The 17,965-nt window shown below is 62.2% G+C and overlaps 1 protein-coding gene across 3 annotated transcripts; it reads left to right on the top strand.

Moving 5' to 3' along the window:
- The first annotated feature begins 635 nt into the window (after positions 1-635).
- On the top strand, positions 636-14,687 carry RASGRP2 (RAS guanyl releasing protein 2). 3 transcript variants are annotated; one of them, XM_075545491.1, is made up of 17 exons: positions 636-724; positions 2,510-2,652; positions 3,226-3,328; positions 3,793-3,855; positions 4,199-4,330; positions 4,969-5,119; positions 5,223-5,396; positions 5,524-5,640; positions 6,243-6,524; positions 7,247-7,324; positions 7,511-7,633; positions 8,095-8,210; positions 12,602-12,743; positions 12,879-12,915; positions 13,231-13,407; positions 14,287-14,351; positions 14,473-14,687. In XM_075545491.1, exons 2-16 carry the CDS (start codon positions 2,580-2,582, stop codon positions 14,343-14,345), a joined length of 1,827 nt encoding a protein of 608 aa, XP_075401606.1. In that variant the 5' UTR covers positions 636-724; positions 2,510-2,579; the 3' UTR covers positions 14,346-14,351; positions 14,473-14,687. The 3 variants fall into 3 exon arrangements, with proteins under 3 accessions (XP_075401606.1, XP_075401604.1, XP_075401605.1); XM_075545489.1 differs by lacking the exon at positions 636-724 and adding an exon at positions 970-1,065; XM_075545490.1 differs by lacking the exon at positions 636-724 and adding an exon at positions 1,309-1,428.
- Positions 14,688-17,965: the final 3,278 nt, after the last annotated feature.

The raw sequence follows: 17,965 nt of genomic DNA on the forward strand, positions 1-17,965 counted from the left end.
GGCCTCTAGCTGCCCCAGACACCCAGGCTCGGTCTCGCTAGCCGCATTGCCGATGGCCATCAAGCCCAGCCCACAGGCCCCTCGCCCCAAATGCTTCCATCTTGTCCAGCCCTGCCCCCCACCAGCCCCTCCAAGGATCTGCCGCTCTGGGCCCCCACCGCCGCCAGGCTGTGCCCCCACGGCCCGCAGGAAGCCGTCCCCCCCTCCCCCGGGCCGGTGAGCCCCGTGGGAACGGTTTGTCTCGAAAACAGGAACCCGGGACGGGGGGCTGGGCGGGGCGCCCCTTGCCCACCGCAGTCCGCTTCCTGCCCCTCCCGCTTCCTCCGAGCGACACCCAGGCGGGGCCGGGGGCGGCAGGGAGAGGAGCAGGCCCTGGGCTGGTGCCCCCCACGTCCTGCGCCGCCGGTTTCGGCTCCCCGCCCCCGGCACGGCCAGTGGCGCAGCCCCCCGCCCGCAGCCCGGCCTCCCGGGGCGGCGCGGCAGGGGAGGGGTTAAGCTGCCGCAGGGACCGCGGTGTGCGGGGCGCGAGGGAGCCCCGCGGGGGAGGCGCCGCCGGGTGCCGAGCCGCTAGGGCGGAGGGCGGGGGGCGGAGAGGAGGGGGCGCCGCGCGCGGGGGCGGGGCGCGGAGAGGGGCGGGAGCCGCGGCTGCAGCGAGGCCGGCTGCGGGAGCGCACGGAGGTGGCGCCGGCCGGCCGGGTGCGGGCGCGGTGCTGCGGTCCCGAGAGTGAGTGAGCCGGGGCGGGCTGGGCGCGGGCAGGAGGGCTTAGCCAGCCTGGGGCGCCCCGGCGGTGTGGGTGGGCGGGCGGGCTGGGGGCAAGTGAGGGAGGGGCTTGAGGTGGGGGTCGTGGTGGGAGGGAGGTGCAGGAGAGCTGGGGGGCTCTGGACGATCTGCGGAGAGGGGGGCGGCACCCGCTGCGCGCCCCGGCCAGGCCCAGTCTGTTCTCCACTGGCGCCTCCCCTGAGAACCCCCATTTGACAGATGAGACAATTGAGGCTCCGAAAGGCCAAGGGACTCTCAAGGTCACACCGTGGGGAAGCGGCAGAGCCCGGCAGGGACGGCTCTGGGTGGGTAGCTCCCAGGAAAAGTCTGCCACCGCCACCGGAGAACTCCGGGGAAGAGCCCCAGCCCCAGGCCTGTGCAGGGGCGGGCGGGGACCTCTCTGTGCGGCCGCCCTCTGCCCAGACCCCGCGTGGGGGGATGCCAGGGCGGTGGGGGCGGCCCAATGGGCGTGTTTGCGCCCCTACGGAGGTGTGTGCGTGTGGGGGCGCGTGTGTATGCCTGTAGGTGCGCTAGCAGGCGTGTGTGCACACGTGTGCGGATGTCAGCGCCGCTGTGGCCCGGGCCTGACACAGTCACACTGGTTCGAATGATCCCGAGGGTCTGTGCATGGGTGTCGGGCGTGAGTGCCGGAAGCTTCCAGCTCGCAGGTATGCACGATGTGGGTGTCTGCGTGCGCGAGAGGGGAGTAGGAAGCTAGTGGCTGTGTCCCTGTGTGAGCTAGGTGTCTTGCACCCTAATTTGGTCCCCTGTCCTTGGTGAATAACTTGGGTGTAGGCTGAGAGTCTGTCCTTGCCTAGCTACGTGTGACCACCCCCACCCCACCCCCACTAGCGGCTGGCGCAATACACCCAACGCTCCACCCCATTGCAATAGCGCCTCCTCCGGGGCGGCCTTTGGGTGCCCCAGTGTGGCCAGCGTGTGCGCGCCTTCCCAGTTAGCCCTGTACAGGCTGCTGGCCTGGGGGTCTGGGAGCTGAGACCGGGAGGAAGAGGGTCGGTGTACACGCCGAGCCCGGACCCCTGGGGCCTTCACGGAGGAGGTGGCCTGGGAGCGCGCGCGCGGTTCCCAGGCTCAGGCTCCGGGCTGACGCCTCCGGGCCGCAGCGGGCCGCCCCCGCCCCAGGAATGTTCCTTTCTGCACTCCAGCCTGCCTCCCCAGGGGCAGTCCCCCGTCTCCCACCCCACTCCAGGGGCCGTCCCAGCGCCGCCTTCCCTCCCGGGAGCCCAGCCCGGGTGGGGGCGATGCGGGCTGGACGCCTGGGTTCTTTCCTCCTCCCCGTCTCATCCCGGGGAGAAATTCCTCCGAGGTCCCCTCAGGCTCTGGGTTCCCAAAATAACCCTGCGGGGGAAGGGAGGCTGTGGAGGGAGAGGAGAGAGGCGCAGAGCCGAGCTGCGGGGCGCTGCAGGTGCCTCTGGGGAGAGGGGGCGAGGAGCAGAAAGGCCTGCGGGGGGCTGGCTCATCTCCGACCGCGGGGAGCCCTTCGGCCCTCCCGAGTCTCCCGCGGCTCCCAAGTGTCCGGGGTGGGGGGGAGCGGTGTGCGGAAGCCGGGTGGCGGAGCGGTTTCCCAACCGACGGGTTGCACCATCCTTGGCCGGGACGGTTTAGCCCCGGGAGTGGCCGCGGCCGGCGACTCCGCCCCTGCCCAGCAGGGGGCGTGCCGGCCCCGCCCCGTTCCTGCCCGCCGCGCCCGCGCCTCCGCACACTCAGCCGCGGCCTCTCCGGGCACAGGGGTCCCGTCCGAGCCCCGCGGGAGGCGCCCGCAGCGCAGCTTGGGCCCAGCGCCCCCGCGCCGGCCGCCATGGCGGGCATCCTGGACCTGGACAAGGGCTGCACGGTGGAGGAGCTGCTCCGCGGCTGCATCGAAGCCTTTGGTGAGTGCCACGCGAGGGTGCCCCCAGTAGACCTGAGCCTGAGCCTGTGCCCCGGCCCCTGCCGCCCAGCGCAGACCCCTGTCGCCCAGCGCAGACCCCGGGCCAGGACTCGGCCAACGCTGCACCCGTAGCCTCCTTCGCATCACAGGGTAGAGACCCCCACCCTCAGACCCATAGAAGCGTCCCCTGCCCCCCAGTAGGATCAAGCTGGTGCTGGCGAGAGGCTTGGGTCCCCAGAATCTGACAGGAGGGGCATTATCTGTCTGGGGACTGGATCCGGAGGAACCTCTAATCTTCCGGCCTGGGAGCTGTTTCCGGCTGATGGGCTGCCTATCTGGGCCAGCATACCCCTTCCCCCAGCACTCAGGAAGTGACCTCTGGGATCCTGACTCCTGGGAACCCGGATCATTCATCCCAGCTGGTTCCCTTCTGGTCCATGCCTTCGGGCTGGCTTGGACACCTCCCTCCCTCAGCCCCTGAGACCCAGCCTGCCGGGGAGGGGAAAGGGTCCGGAGTTCCCTGGGTGGGCTGGGGCGGGGGGCGTGTTGGAGACCGCAGCTGCTCTCTGTGTAGATGACTCCGGGAAGGTGAGGGACCCACAGCTGGTACGCATGTTCCTCATGATGCACCCCTGGTACATCCCCTCCTCTCAGCTGGCCGCCAAGCTGCTCCACATATATCCTTCAACTGTCTTCCTGGGCACCCTGGACCCGAGTCCCTAAGGAGCCAGGCTGCCCACCCTTGCAGGACTGAGTGCCCAACCTGGAGCCCCAGACTCCCTCTAGCACCTGACTCCACCCCTCCCACCCTGCCCCACATCCCTGCTCAAACCCTGACCCAGTACCCTCTCCCCACCTCGGGCCTGGTCCTTGTCCTTCCTGACCCCTCGGACCTGCCCTACCCTCCATCTCTGGCCTCTTCCAGCACCTAGAGCCTGCTCCCCACTTCCTTCAGAACTTAGGGCCTGCCTGCAAGCCCTCCTTGGAACTCCAGCCTCACTCCCTCCAGGCCTTTCTAGAACTAGGGTTTCCCCAGACCCTGCCCTGAGCCTCCACCCCACCCCCCAACAGTCTGGGCCCCATCCTCCCTCCCTGGCTAGAATGAGGCTCCTTCCTGCTTCTCCTTAACTCTCTCCTTCACCTACCAACAATCCCGGAAGGACAACTCCAATTCACTGCAGGTGAAGACATGTCACCTGGTCAGGTAAGTGTCCCCGGAGGCGCTGTCCTTGCCTCTTGTAAGTTTCCTCTCAGATTTCAGACTAGGTTGGGCCTCAGGGTGGAAAGAACACTCTTCTGAGAATTGGACTATGTGGGTTCGATTCCTGGCTCTGTCTCAGTCTCCAATAGGCTCCCCCTTCCTCCACCAGGGCCTCGGTCAGCTTCCCTGCCCAGTGGGGGTGGATGTCTTCAGGGTACAAAGGAGGGAAGAGATGGGGGGGGGTGGGAGGGTTCAGGGGAGCACCCAGCTTGAGGTGTGACCCACCCACTGGGGTGGGTTGGGCTGACGCTTGGGTGTCACCCTTGGGTGACTGCTCCACCTGCAGGTATTGGATCTCGGCATTCCCGGCCGAGTTTGACTTGAACCCGGAGCTGGCTGAGCAGATCAAGGAGCTGAAGTCTCTGCTGGACCAAGAAGGGAACAGGAGACACAGCAGCCTCATCGACATCGACAGTGTGTGCGTGGGGGCGGGGGGTGAGTGGGGGCGCTGGGGAGGGGCGGCCCTCAGCATCCCACACCATCCGCACTTAATAAATGTCTGTGCCATCGAATGAATGAAGGCCACGTCACTCTCTTGCTTAAGCACCTTCCAGGGCTCCCTGTCGCCTTTACCTGGCCGTTGAAAGGCCTTGACTTGCCTGCTTCCTCTCGCACCACCCATCCTGTGAACCTCAAATGGCAGACGCAGGTCCCCCGCGGCCCTCCCACTGTGGCCCTGTGGTCAGTCTCAGACCAAGAGCCCAGTTTCTGAGGACTCTGCCAGGGCGGAAGTTGCTCCTTCCTGGTTCCCAGGGTGCTGTGGCAGACCGAGCCCAGGACAGAGATCTCTGTAGGAGAGGATGAGCTCCCTGAGGGCCTGAACAAGGGTGTCACTTGCTCGTGCTCCTCCGTCGTCGTTTCCCATCAATGCGGAGGCGCAGTGCTTCCTGCCAGTGCATGCCCAACTACAGAGCCGAGGCTGGGGCCCCGCACACTGTGCACCCTGGTCCTTCATCACGGGCTTGAGTGGGGTGTCTGCGTGAGTGTGGGGCCATAGGGGGATCCTTCCCCTGCCCCCGCCGCAAAGGGCTCACTCCCGCTGCACCCCCTCCCCAGCCCCACCTACAAGTGGAAGCGGCAGGTGACCCAGAGGAACCCTGTGGCCCAGAAGAAGCGCAAGATGTCCCTGTTATTTGACCACCTGGAGCCCTTGGAGCTGGCGGAGCACCTCACCTACCTGGAGTACCGCTCCTTCTGCAAGATTCTGGTGTGCACCTGGCCGGCCCGCTGGGTGGGGCGGGGCCCTGGGGTGGACTGGGTGCCACGGGGACCAGGGCCACCTGCCGGGGTGCTGAGGGCTCCCTCCGCAGTTCCAGGACTATCACAGCTTCGTGACTCACGGCTGCACGGTGGACAACCCGGTCCTGGAGCGGTTCATCTCCCTCTTCAACAGCGTCTCCCAGTGGGTGCAGCTCATGATTCTCAGCAAGCCCACCGCCCCGCAGCGGGCCCTGGTTATCAAACACTTCGTCCATGTGGCCGAGGTGCCGCCCCTTCCCCAGCCCTCCCTCTGCTGTCCCCCGACCCTGCCCACTAACCCAGCCTCCTCTCCAGAAAGGTACCCCCCCTTCCACCGGCATCCTGTGACTCTCCCCTGCTCCCCACCCTTAGAAGCTGCTGCAGCTGCAAAACTTCAACACGCTGATGGCGGTGGTGGGGGGCCTGAGTCACAGCTCCATCTCACGCCTCAAGGAGACTCACAGCCACGTCAGCCCGGAGACCCTCAAGGTGCCTGGGACTGGAGGGAGGGTTTGGGAGGAGGGCCTTCCCAGGGGGCTAGGCACTGCTGCCCTCATCCGACAGATGAGGGGACTGAGGCTTTTCCTAGGGGGGCACCGCTATCGTGGGCAGGCTGGTCTCATTCCCGAGCTGTCCTAGCTGCAGCTCCTTCTGTTTTCCACTTTATCAGGCGGTCGGGCCAATATAGAGAAAGGTGTAGAGAATGGATGGACGAACAGTGCCCAGGGCAGGTCCAGAGGACAGGCCTGCACAGCCACGCTGCTGAGGACACTCTTCTAGGGCCGCAGCCCGGGCTGCCCTGCCTCCCGGAGCCTCCATGCCTTGATAATCATGTGTGCCCAGCCTGGTGTTCAGGGGCCGTCTTTGGCAATGAATGTTGCGTTGAACCTGTGACCTATGACCCCTGACTCCCAGGACCTGAGGGAGCCAGTGTGGAGGGCAGTAAGGGAGGGATTGAGCTTCGACACCTTCCTAGCCCTGACTTTTCATTCTTGCCCATATTTCCAGGGCTGGGCGTGTGTGTGTGTGTGTGTGTGTGTGTGTGTGTGTGTGTGTGTCTGACCCCCTGCTCTCCCCCTCCCACACTGCAGCTCTGGGAAGGTCTGACAGAACTCGTGACAGTCACGGACAACTATGGCAACTACCGTCGCCGACTGGCAGCCTGTGTGGGCTTCCGCTTTCCGATCCTGGGGGTGCATCTCAAGGACTTGGTAGCCCTGCAGCTGGCACTACCCGACTGGCTGGACCCTGCCCGGACCCGGCTCAACGGCGCCAAGATGAAGCAGCTCTTCAGTATCTTGGAGGAGCTGGCCATGGTGACCAGCCTGCGGCCGCCCATGCAAGCCAACCCTGACCTGCTGAGCCTGCTCACGGTGCGCCTGAGGGCTGGGAAGCCGGGTTTACTGACGCTCTCGGCTGGCCTTGAATTCGAGGCTGTGGCCCGGGCGTCCAGCGTTTGTGATGAAATCTGTGTGGGTCTCTGCATGGAACTGCAGGCTGAGGTCAGGGGATGCAAGCTGGCACAGGGGGCTCAGCTGGGTTGCAGGTTGGGCCTGGGGCCTGGCTTGACTTTCTGTCAAGTCTGCTCAGGTTTGGGACGAAACTCTGGAGTCTAGGGGCTGAGGTGGCTTCCTGGACACTCGTGATCCTGGGCTCTCAGGTGCTGGCTCTGAGCAAGGTCCTGGCCTTGGCCTCAGTCTTGGGGGTCAAGGTGGGGTGGCAGGTACTAGCGGTGGGGCTAGGGTGGCCGAGTTGGAGTTTGTATTGGATACTCAGCTGCTTCTAGTCAGGGCTGCATTCAGAGTTCAAATCTGTTCCCTGTGTTGTATTCTAGGTGGGGGGTGGTAGAATTCAGAGAACTAGGCTGGATTTTTGGCTGAGATCTTAAAAGTGGACTGCATCCCAGATTGAGGCAGGGGGTGGGGGCAGTATCAAGCTCTGGCTTTGGGGGTCCATCAGGCCCGGGCTGGTTCATGGTGTGTTCTGAGCTGGCTTCGCGTGCCGAGTCTAGCTTCTGCACCTGCTCCTGGGCGGTGCCTCTGGGTTCCCAGGAGCAGCAGGGGCCAGGAGGTGTGATCAGACCTGTATGACCCAGGTCTCTCTGGACCAGTACCAGACGGAAGATGAGCTGTATCAGCTGTCTCTACAGCGGGAGCCGCGCTCCAAGTCCTCGGTGAGGGGCGGGGCCCCTGCTTCCTCCCCACACCCTGCCACCTCTGCCCTTTCCAAGACTCCTGAAATACAGAGACACAAATGACCACCCCATGGGGGGGTAGGGGGTGGCAGTGGCCTTGGGCAGGCTCCCATCCCCCCACACCCCCCGGGAGTGACCATGGCTCTTACCGGGTCCTTCTCACAGCCAACCAGCCCCATGAGCTGCACGCCCCCTCCCCGCGCCCCCGTGATAGAGGAGTGGACGGCAGCTGCCAAGCCCAAGCTGGACCAGGCCCTGGTGGTCGAGCACATCGAGAAGATGGTGGAGGTGAGATCCTGCCCGGGTGGCTGGCTCTGGACCCTGAGGGTCGAGCAATTGGTCAACGAAGGTGGGCTTTGCCAGAGTGCCACCCCTGGGACACCCCTCAGCTCTGCTACCAGAAGGCACAGGGGTGGGAGGTAGTTTGGGGGCACACACATGAACTAAGACATCAATGGGGTGGGGAAGGGCAGATGGTGGGACAGCTGTGTCTCCCCAAGTGGACAACATCACCCCCGCCCCGTGAGCGCTAGACCCACACTTGATCCTGGGCTTACGGGCCATTGTAGGGAGAGTCTTTAATTGCCAGAGGGGGTGCGCAGTAGCCTCCACCTGACATGGTCTGTTTGGTTGGCCAAAAAATGTGTGGGAATCTGTGCTTTATAGGTAGCCTGTGCTTATAAATGGACGGGGAACCTGGGGGGGCGGGGCCTGACACGCTTCCCATCTTCCCCACCCCCACCCTGCAGTCCGTGTTCCGGAATTTTGACGTAGACGGGGACGGCCACATCTCACAGGAAGAGTTCCAGATCATTCGTGGGAACTTCCCTTACCTCAGCGCCTTCGGGGACCTAGACCAGAACCAGTGAGGAGAGCAGAGGGCTGGGAGACTAGGGGAGAGGGAAGGCGGCCCGCTCACTTCCCCTCGGGCTCCGGGTTCCTCCTGCGCCAGCACAGACAGAGAGCCAGCCAGAGTTTGGCCCCAGAGGCCACCCCTGCAGAGAGGGATTCTTGGGACTTTTTTTTGGGGGGGGGTTGTCAGCTATGGGGGCCCAGCTTTACTTCACTCCTTCAGACAGGTGCGGGGGGTGTTCTCCCTGAGTCCCACAAAGAGGGGGGCCTGGGCACTGCTTCTACAAAGAGACCACTTTATTTGTGGCGCTCACAGCTGGCCACGTGTGGGCCAGCCACGTGGAGCCCTGCGTAGCCCGGTTTTCATGAAATCGATAAGAAGGGCCGGTCGTTAGTCACCCCCGCTGCGGACTGCGAGTCCTGCTGCCGGCACTTGGAGAAAGCAGCTGGCTTTCGGAGGAGGTTAAACGGGCCCCCTGCCACCGGGCCCGGCCTGGAACGCTCCAGTGGAAGGTGGAAGGGGCAGTCAGTTTGTGAGCTCGGCGGTGCTGAGAAGCGTTGACCTGTATTTTAAGGGCCTGTTCTGACCTCCTCATCCCAAATATACACTCTCAGGCTAAAAAAAGGGAAAGAAGTTCCAGGTAGTGAGAGAATATTTTTTCGTGAGCAGAATGCATAAAGTAAGGGGCAGCAGATCCTCCCGCCACCTTTTGCATATTTGGTTTTGGGAGTCTAGATCCACTTAGGCCTCGGCCGTTTTATGGCTCAGAAGTGGGCAAGCCCCACCTTGTCCCCCACCCCCGGGGGTCCGTGAGGGGCTTTTGTCCAGGCCCCCTTTCCAGTGAGGGGACAGGTCTTTGGGCTCTGGAGGGTGTGTTCCTTGCAGTGACACCCTTCCAACACCCATGGCCATCCAGGCAGTTTCCGCTCATGCCGTCCCTGTGCCTCTCAGGGTCCAGCGGCTCCCCGGGGCCTTCAGGGGCTGATTGTGGGGGATCTGATCACCCGAGCTTTCTCCCACGGTGCCTCTGGGTGGCGAGACCCTTGCATCTTTCCCTTAGCATCCCAGCACATTACCTGTCGATCCCACCCCGGGAGTCCCAGAAGAGTCCCAGGGTGAGATCATCCCCTCCATCTTTTCAGAGCCTTGGGTCATTTTATTTTTCACACTTGTGGATGCGACAGGAATTTCCTTTTCATGCACAGTGGGAGGAAGGAATGTAGGCTTACGCATGTTTTATTGGAACCGTCCGTTGGCTCTGGGTCCCACTGACCTAAAGGGCCATGTCACTCACTGCCCTGGAATCCATGCTGACTCATTGTGACCCTCTAGGATAGGGCAGGACGGTCCCTGTGAGTGTCTGAGACTCTGACGTCCTTGTGGGAGTAGAAAGCCCCATCTTTCTCCCGAGGAGCAGCAGGCTGCGGGTTTGCACACTAACCTTGTGGCTTGCATTCTCATGCATCAGTGCAATGCATCAGTCTCATGCATCAGTCCAATGCACTCCACCAGGGCTCTAAATGGCCACCTGGAGCTCGATAAAAACCCACTCATGGGGAGTCCGTTCCCATTCAGGGGACCCCCATAGAAGAGCACTACCCTCCAGCCCATTCCAACATAGTTCTATCCTGGGTCCTAGACACCGGGTAGAACTGCGCCTGTGGGTTTCTGAGGCTGTCACTCTTTACAGAAGCAGAGAGCCTCCTCTTTCTCCCTTGGTGTGGCTGGTGGTTTCAAACTGCCGGCCTTCGGGCTAACAGCCCAACATGTATGTACCAGGGCTCAGTAAGGGGTCCCCAGGTACAATGGGTGGAAATTTCCAGGCCATCCTTTCAAGCGGGGTGAAGCCCTTTGAAAATTCGAGGATACCAGCTTCCCATGGGACCTCAGCCTCTCCCAGACTGCAGTGGCCCTGTGGCCCAGAGGCTGTTGCCACAATAGACCATTGTATCTGCCAGCCTCCAGCGCCTGGCTCCCTAGGAGGGGGACCAGCCACCCCCACCCAGGGCAGCCCAAGTTCAGGTCCCACCTCCTGCCTCATCCTGAAACTCCCTCTTTGTTTCTGGAGCCAGCTGTTTCTTGCCCACTCACCTCGGCATTTAAGACAGCTCCGGCTAGCTGTTAGCAGGTGCCTCCAGATGCTGGTCCCAGACGGCTTTCCAGGAAGCACAGTCTTGTCGGAGCTGCGTGCCTTGCTGTTGTGTTTGTTGATGTTGTCGTCCCCGTCGCCGTCCACCTACCCCTTGAGCATGCTCTCCTACCACATCCATGAACGTAGCACTCCTTAGGTCTGACGCAGAGCCTCCCATCCTGTGGCCCCAAGAGGCGGTGCCCACCTGCCCCTCTCTGGGAAGCCTGTTCGCCCTCCTCTCTCTGCTGAGCTGTCGTGAATGCCCTTGTCCCGGAGCTCTCCGGCCAGCCTCTCTGTAGGCGAAATTCCTAGAAGTGGGATAATTGGAACACAAGATACTGCGCATTCTAAATTAGGAGAGAGACTGCCAAGCTGACCTCCGCAGACAAGGTTGTACCAGTTTGCAGTCCTCTCAGCAGAGTCCCCGTGCCCACTTGCCAAGTGTCCTTGCCAACACTACGCTGTAATGAGCTGGGAGAGGTTTGCCAGTCTGGTGGGCAAATGGGGTCCTGGTGAGATTTGCATTTCTCCACTGTTGGCGGGGGTGGGTGGCTTTTCCCATTTCGATTCCTTCTGCAACTCACCTGTTCGTTGTCTCCATCCCTCACCTGGCCAGCTGGGGGCGGGTGGGGGGCGGTGCTTTTCTCTCCTCCGTTTGGATCTCTGTAAATAACAAGCGTCACCTCACCCTTCCCTGCTGACCGTGTTTGCAAATACTGTTCCCCCTTGTCTGTCATTGATGTTGTCTTCTTCCCCATAAAATCGAAAACGTGGTGTGTCTCAATATGTCTGCCTCTTTCCCCTTTTTTTGGTTTCTTCGATGTGTGTTTCTTGTCCAAAGGCGCTCCCATGAGTGGTCACTGAGCCCCCGTCCAGCTCACCGAGAGAGACACTGTGTGTCGCAGTAGAACCGTGCTCCCTGGGGTTTTGTGGCTATTCCCCCCCCCCCCCGAGGAACCTCTGCGTGGACTTGAACCTCCACCTTTCCATCAAGCAGCACCATTTTCACCACCCAGGGACTCCCCAGGAAAGCCAGTGTCAGTAACCTCTCCCTCAAGGTGACAAAAAATCTCCTCCTCTCCCTTCCCAGATCTTTTGGCCATTTGATCTGCTCATGCTCAGGTCTCCAGCTGGCAAGAGCTCAGTCTGCGCGTGCCCACTGGAAGGAAGGCCCCTGGGCTTAGCCCTGTGTTGGCAATGGGCCAGTTGTCCCAGTTCTCTGCTGATTGGCCCCCTGATGGGTGTCCAAATAGAACAGGTGGGAATGTCCAGGCCAGTGAGGGGGCAGCCCTTGGAGAGCTTTGAGGTCCAGCTTCCAGGGGGATCTGCGTGTCTACCCGACTACCCCCCACCTGCATTAAGTCACTGGATGGCCGAGTCCCCAGGGACTGAGGGAGTGCAGGGAGCCCTAGCAGAGCCCAGGCAGGAGGTCTGGTGGCCAGCGCTCTGGGCTGCTAACCGAGGCAGACAACTGTGAACCCCCTGCATTCGCCAGGGGGAGGATGTGGCTGGCCACGCCCATACAGAAGCAGTTCTACTTTGTCCCGGAGGATTGCTGTGAGTCAGAATCCACTGGAGAGCAACTGACTGGGTGTGGTCTGGGACTTATACCGGAGGAGATGATCGGATCGCCCCAGGAGACCGGCCAGGAAGTAGTAAAACTGGGAGTCGAACTGACGTCTATCTCCCTCCAGTGTCCATGCGCGAGCTGGCCCCCAAATAGGTCGCTAGGTCACCAGAGGGTCTGGTGGGGTTGTGTAAGTGCGGGGTGGGTCTAACTTTGCCCAGGCGCACCTGGCCCCAGAGCTACTTGGAGGGCTCTGAGATCTTGGGGTTCCGACTGGTGTTCCCCAGAGCACACTTTGGGAGACCTAGGCTCAGTCCAAGGGCGTCCAGCCCCTTCTAGTCTACACCCCAGCTCATGTCAGGTGGCAGGGCAGGTAGCTCTTCTCTGAGCAGGGAGCCAAAGGAAAGTGGCTTGCTCAGATCCCAGGATAGTCAGCATAGCTCCGCAGTTCCCCTGCGACAGAGTAAAACAAGCCCAGGCCCACTGCCCTCTGCGACCGTCAGAGCCCTCGCCACCCTCGAGGACAGAGGGGATCTGCCCCCCTGGTGTTTCTGAGCCCATCCTCTTGATGGATGGACGCATACGGCCACATCCTTCCCGCGTCACCCTCCAACATCAGGAGTCCCACGCGGACTTGTTATTTGGTGGGGGGGATTTCCTAGTGGCTCGGGGGGCGGGTCCCCGCTGAGGCTCCTCCTCCCGCAGGGACGGGTGCATCAGCCGAGAGGAGATGGTCTCCTACTTCTTGCGCTCCAGCTCCGTGCTGGGCGGCCGCATGGGCTTCGTGCACAACTTCCAAGACAGCAGCTCCCTGAGGCCGGTCGCCTGCCGCCACTGCAAGGCCCTGGTGAGTTCCACCCCAAGGGTGGGGTCTTCTGTCTGGCCCTCCCCCTCCCTTGTCAGAGCCTTCCCTGCAGGACAGCTCCCTTGGGAGGCCGGACCTCTGTCCTTCCACTCATCAGGGTCCTTTCCTCTGTTTCAGATCCTAGGCATCTACAAGCACGGCCTCAAATGCCGAGGTGAGGTGGCATGGCAGGGCCGCTGGGCGGGTGGGCAAGGCAGGCTTGCTCAGGGTTTGTCCCTCTGGGTGGAGGTGGGTGTTTGGGTGGGGCGATTGCCCTGGAGTAAAGTTCTTCAGAGAAGGAGATGCACGTGGAAGGATGACTTTAAAGAGGGTTTTTATTTTGGCGAGGCAGCTGCCCAGGGACAGAGAGGTCACAGGAGCAGAAACTGGTGAGGAGTAGGCTGAAGAGAAGACTTTAGACTGGGACTCTTGTTTTGGTGGGGCAGCTGCTAGGGAGCCGGTGTTCTGATCCCTGGCCCTTGCTCCCCAGCCTGTGGTGTGAACTGCCACAAACAGTGCAAGGACCGCCTGTCGGTTGAGTGCAGGCGCCGGGCCCAGAGCGTGAGCCTGGAGGGGTCTGCACCCTCCCCGTCCCCCACACACACCCACCACCGGGCCTTCAGCTTCTCCCTGCCACGCCCTGGCCGGCGAGGCTCCCGGCCTCCAGGTAAGGGTGGCTCTCCTGCTGTGTCGGCCTGGGAGGGAGGGAGACAGGTGCAGTGGTAAAGATGCACTTGTCTACAGCGGGAAGTGGAAAAGTGGATCCATCGGCTTTTATTTGGTGGGGGGGTGGGGACTGGGGGTGGGTGCGGAAGGAGGGTTGGACTGATGCCCAAAGGCTACCCAGGAGCCCTCTCCCTTTTGAGGCTAGGGAGGAGGGGGACTCTCATTTCTAAAGAAACACCAACAGGAGAGGAATGTCGAAAGATTCCAGGTGCACTTTTATTTTGTTAGGGGGATTGAATTGACGGCCGGTTAGAGAGGGGATTATCCGAGCCATTTGCCTGCTTTGGAGGCAGCTCGGAGAAAAGTCCCAGGGTCAGTTTGCTGAATGACAATCCGCTGAGAACAGTCTGAAGTGTGATCTTCACCTGCTCTGCTGGCCCCCTCCCCGGGGGCAGGGTGGGGGGGCTTGGACTCTGGAGCCACAACCGTTTGGACCTGGAAAAGCCCTTCCAAATAGAGGCAGGCACCGGGCCCAACTCCTCAGAGAGAGGAAGAACACCATACCATTTACAGCGCACCTTCGTGTGTGCTGGGATCGGAAATGTGACACACACACACACACACACACACACACACACACACACACACAGACACACACACACACACACAGACATTTAAGCTGCAAAGAAACTGCGGCAAAAGGCAAACTCAGAAAAGGAGCCTCAGAAAGTGGGGCATTTGGTCAGCCAGGGAATTGATTTTTGGTGGCTGGATTCGCTTTCGCGTTGGGACGGGTGTCTTCTGGTGGGTGTGGGGTGGGGAGGGCTGCCGAGGTGATCCGGGCCCAGGATTTGATTTCACCACCCTCTCCTTTCCGCAGAGATCCGGGAGGAAGAGGTACAATCGGTGGAGGACGGTGTGTTTGACATCCACTTATAATAAGCGGTGAGGCCTCTGGTGGACAGGGAGGGTTAGGGAGAGCAGGGATGTGGGGGCGTCTGGGCTAGGAGGGGATGCTACCTTGTTGGGGAGGGTCTCCCTCACAACCTCTGTTTTTCCTTCCCAGCTGCAACTGGATCCAGGATGCATGCCTGCCTTGGAGAAATGGCTTGGACCAGAGCAGGGAGCCTGAGGGTGCTAGGGCAGGAAGTGGGGGTGGGGTGGGGGTGGGGGTGGCATGCAGCTCAAGGCAGGGCCAGGACTGAGGAGGTCCCTAAGTTTGTACAGACTCTTGTGAATATTTGTATTTTCCAGATGGAATAAAAAAAAAAGCCCATGTAATTAACCTGGAAGCAGAGTTTGGACTCCTTGGGGGGGGGGGCGCGGGGGCTGGGCTCCTGGGTGACCAGAGTCGTGGGCCCTCAGACTTGGGAGTTAGAAGGCGTCGGAGGTTTTGGAAGCTCACGTTTGTTTCTGAAACCTTGGTGCTGGTGCTGGTTCTGGGTGACGTGGCGCTACTTCTGACTCAACCACTTTAGGAAGGAAACCCGGTGCGGTCCGATGCCATCTTCACCAGCCATGCTGTGTCTGCTCCTGAGCCCATTTTTGCGGCCACCAGATCCGTCATCTCCTAGAGCCTCTTTCCCTCTGACACAGGGGTGTGGGGTGTGTGTGGAGACGGGCTAGAGTCTTGGGAGAGACGTAAGAATGAGGGGGGGTGTTCCAGAGTCTTGAGAGTCCAGAATCCCTGCACCCCAGAACTGCTGGCTGTTTCCACCTGTTGCCCTGTGACGGAAATTCTCTTGCTTGATAGGTGGTCTTTCAGGCCTGCTTGAGCAAACCTCCAGCGAATAGTGGGGTGGTGGGGGAAGGGGGAGGCCTAGAGTGCTGGCCTGGGTAGGGAGGGGTAGCAGTGGGCTCCTTCTTGGCTTTCAGGTCCCTGGGTGGGGGCTACCCTCCAGGGTTGGCAACCTCCTGGCCAGTGCTGCGGCCAGCCGGAAGGACAGTGACTTCCAGAGGAAATGCATATTGATCCTGTTCTCCGCCTCGCCTCCGGTGGCCTCTCCAAACCCAATCCTTCCCTCCTGAGCCTGCAGGCTGAGGTTTGGGGGCCACCGCTGCCTGAGCAAGGCTGAGGCACCTGCTGCCCTGGGTGGGCTGGGGGGGGGGGGTCTCTGAAGCTGGACCTCCATGAACCCTGGGGTCAGGAGACTCCAGACTACCTCCCTTGTCCCCGCCCCCCACCCCCTGATGGTGGAGCTGTGGGAGGGTCCTGGAGTGGAGGCCTCAGCGCCCCCCCTAAGTTGCACCCACAAAACGCCTATCTGTGGGGCTGGTAGTGGCCTCAGGGCCCCTCTGAGTGCCCCAAGCCCAGGGCTTAATTGGAGACCCCACTTCCTCTGACCTAGTCGTGCCTTTGGGTCACCCCTCCCTCTGGATTTAGCAGTGACAGTCCTTGCTTGGTTAAGCCCTTGTTCCCCGCCCCCCACCCCACTTGGGGCCCCTGCTCTGCCCCTCCTTCCATCTTCGGCCTCCCTCCCCCTCCCCCTCCGGAGGCTGTAATATCCGTTTCACGATTTGGGGGCTGAGTTGCTATAACAACAGACGGCGATTGTGTTGTGAAGAGCCGCTCGCTGCCTGCGCCGCCCGCCTCCCGCGCTGCCTCCATCCCTGCTGCCTGGTCGGCGCACCTTCCGCCACCTCCAGCCCCAGCCCGGGGCCTCCTCTCAGGGCGTGTGTGTTTGCATGGGAACCCAGGTGGGTGCCCGCCTCGCCGGCTGTGTGACGCGGGACTGGCTTGGCATGGTGGTAGGTCTGAATTCGGTGTGCCAGCTTCGTGGGGTGTGCCAGGGTGCATGTGTGTGCGCGCGCGAGGACACGCACGCCAGGTTTACTGCGTCTCCCCGCCCCCCAGCGGCCTCCCTCAGACGGGGTGGGGGTGGGGTGGGGCGTGTATTCACCCTAGCGTGCCAGTGTCCAGGGTGGGTGGGTGGGTGGTGCTTGTGAGGAGGGGGCCTTCTGGAGGGTCCTGGGCTTTGGGTGGTCCAAACCTAGGGCCTTAGGGGAGGCAGCCTGTGGCTGGGGGGAGGGGCAGGGAGGTGTGGCATGGCCAGATGACCTTTCCTGCCCTTGATGGGCAAAGGTTACCCAGAACTGGGGGTTGGGACAGGACACAGGTGCCCCACTTCCCTCCCCAGCCCTGCTCCTCCCCCCACCTCCCCAGGCCCATCTGAGGGGTTGAGGCAGTGCATTACTGCAGCTATACCCTGGTGCCTGGGAGGTTCAGGGGGAGGAGTGGTGGACGGAGGGGTCAGAGAGGCCCTGACCAACAGTGGCCTTGGTTGGGGTTGGTCTGGGGGCCTCTCCAAGGTCAGTGTGGGCCTCACGTGCAGACCTGGCACAAGGCCACTCCTGCCCAAGCCCTTGGGGAAGCACCCAGCAGCCTGGCCTCTCCTGCCATTCTCTCACAGGTTGGGGAGGCAGGTCTCTCCAATGATGGGTGGGTGTCCTTGATCAATTACCCACTTGGTAACCACCAGGCCCGTGTGAAGCGTCCCAGGGGGCACAATGATCCTGATCCATGCCACCCCGCCCCCCAGTGTGGCCTCCCCTGAATAGATGCCTAAATGTGTAAGTGTGTCCTTAACACAGCATGCAATTCCTGAGAGGAGGATTGTTGCAGGTGGGCCCATGGGTCTCTCGGACAATGCCTGTGTGTACACGCATCGGGGTGCAGAGCAGGGCTCGTGTCCCCAAGTGCAGGCACCGAGTGCACTAGAGTTGGCACACGAGCCTTGCCTCTGGCTAAGTGAGCCAGCTGGGTAGCTACAGACCTGCCGCGGACAGCAGGGTCCTGGGAGAGATGGCACCATGAGTCTGACATACCATGCACACACACATAGCCTTACGGTGTTCAACTCTGAAGTAGACACACACTAGGTACCAGGTCCCAATTCATCACTGAGCAGCCGCTAAGGACAGACACCCCTCCCCCTGCCCCAGTGCCCCAGTGCCGGGCTGCCGGAGCCAGCCTCAGGCTGGGGGAGAGGAAAACAGAAAAGGGGCCGCCGCTGTTCACTTCCCTTCAGGGGTCCAGCCAGTGTGCGTGCAGGTCCAGAAACCTCCTCCCACGTACTGCCGCCTTCCACACCCTTCAGATCCTGGAATTCCCATGGGGCAGGGCTGGAAACCCCCAAACCCCTAGCCAGCTCTGCCCCGTTTTGGCCTTTCCCTCCCTCAGCCCTCAATCCCTTCCAAGATTCCCAGCCTCAGCTGTGGGGACTCCCGCCCCCCACCCCTCGGCCCCCCGCCACAGGTCGGAAAAGTCCCCCCGCCCCCCAATCTCCCTGCAGCCGGGCTTGCCCCGGACATCGCCAGCAGAGGGCGCTGCGGCCTGGGACCCCGCACAGGTCCTGTTCCCCGGGGCCCTGGGTCGGGCCCCACAGCCGCCCCCTCGGCCAGGCTTAGTCTGGGGCGCTGCCACTTGGGCCCGCCGGAATGCGGGGTGCGCCCGGGCCCGGGGAGAGACGCTGAGGTTGGGCGGAGGTCAGTCAACTGGGGTCCCACTCGCCTGGGGTGGCGGGGGAGGACACGAGGAGCCCGGGCGAGCGCGGGTGCCC

This window comes from Tenrec ecaudatus, chromosome 4, assembly GCF_050624435.1.
Source record: "Tenrec ecaudatus isolate mTenEca1 chromosome 4, mTenEca1.hap1, whole genome shotgun sequence".
NCBI classification, from domain to species: domain Eukaryota; kingdom Metazoa; phylum Chordata; class Mammalia; order Afrosoricida; family Tenrecidae; genus Tenrec; species Tenrec ecaudatus.

Coding starts and splice junctions, on each gene's coding strand:
- RASGRP2 (XM_075545489.1), top strand. CDS start 980: ATGAGACAATTGAGGCTCCGAAAGGCCAAGGGACTCTCAAGGTCACAC. Junction 3,329..3,792: donor GCCGCCAAGCTGCTCCACAT/ATATCCTTCAAC, acceptor TCTCTCCTTCAC/CTACCAACAATCCCGGAAGG. Junction 5,397..5,523: donor ACTTCGTCCATGTGGCCGAG/GTGCCGCCCCTT, acceptor CCCCACCCTTAG/AAGCTGCTGCAGCTGCAAAA.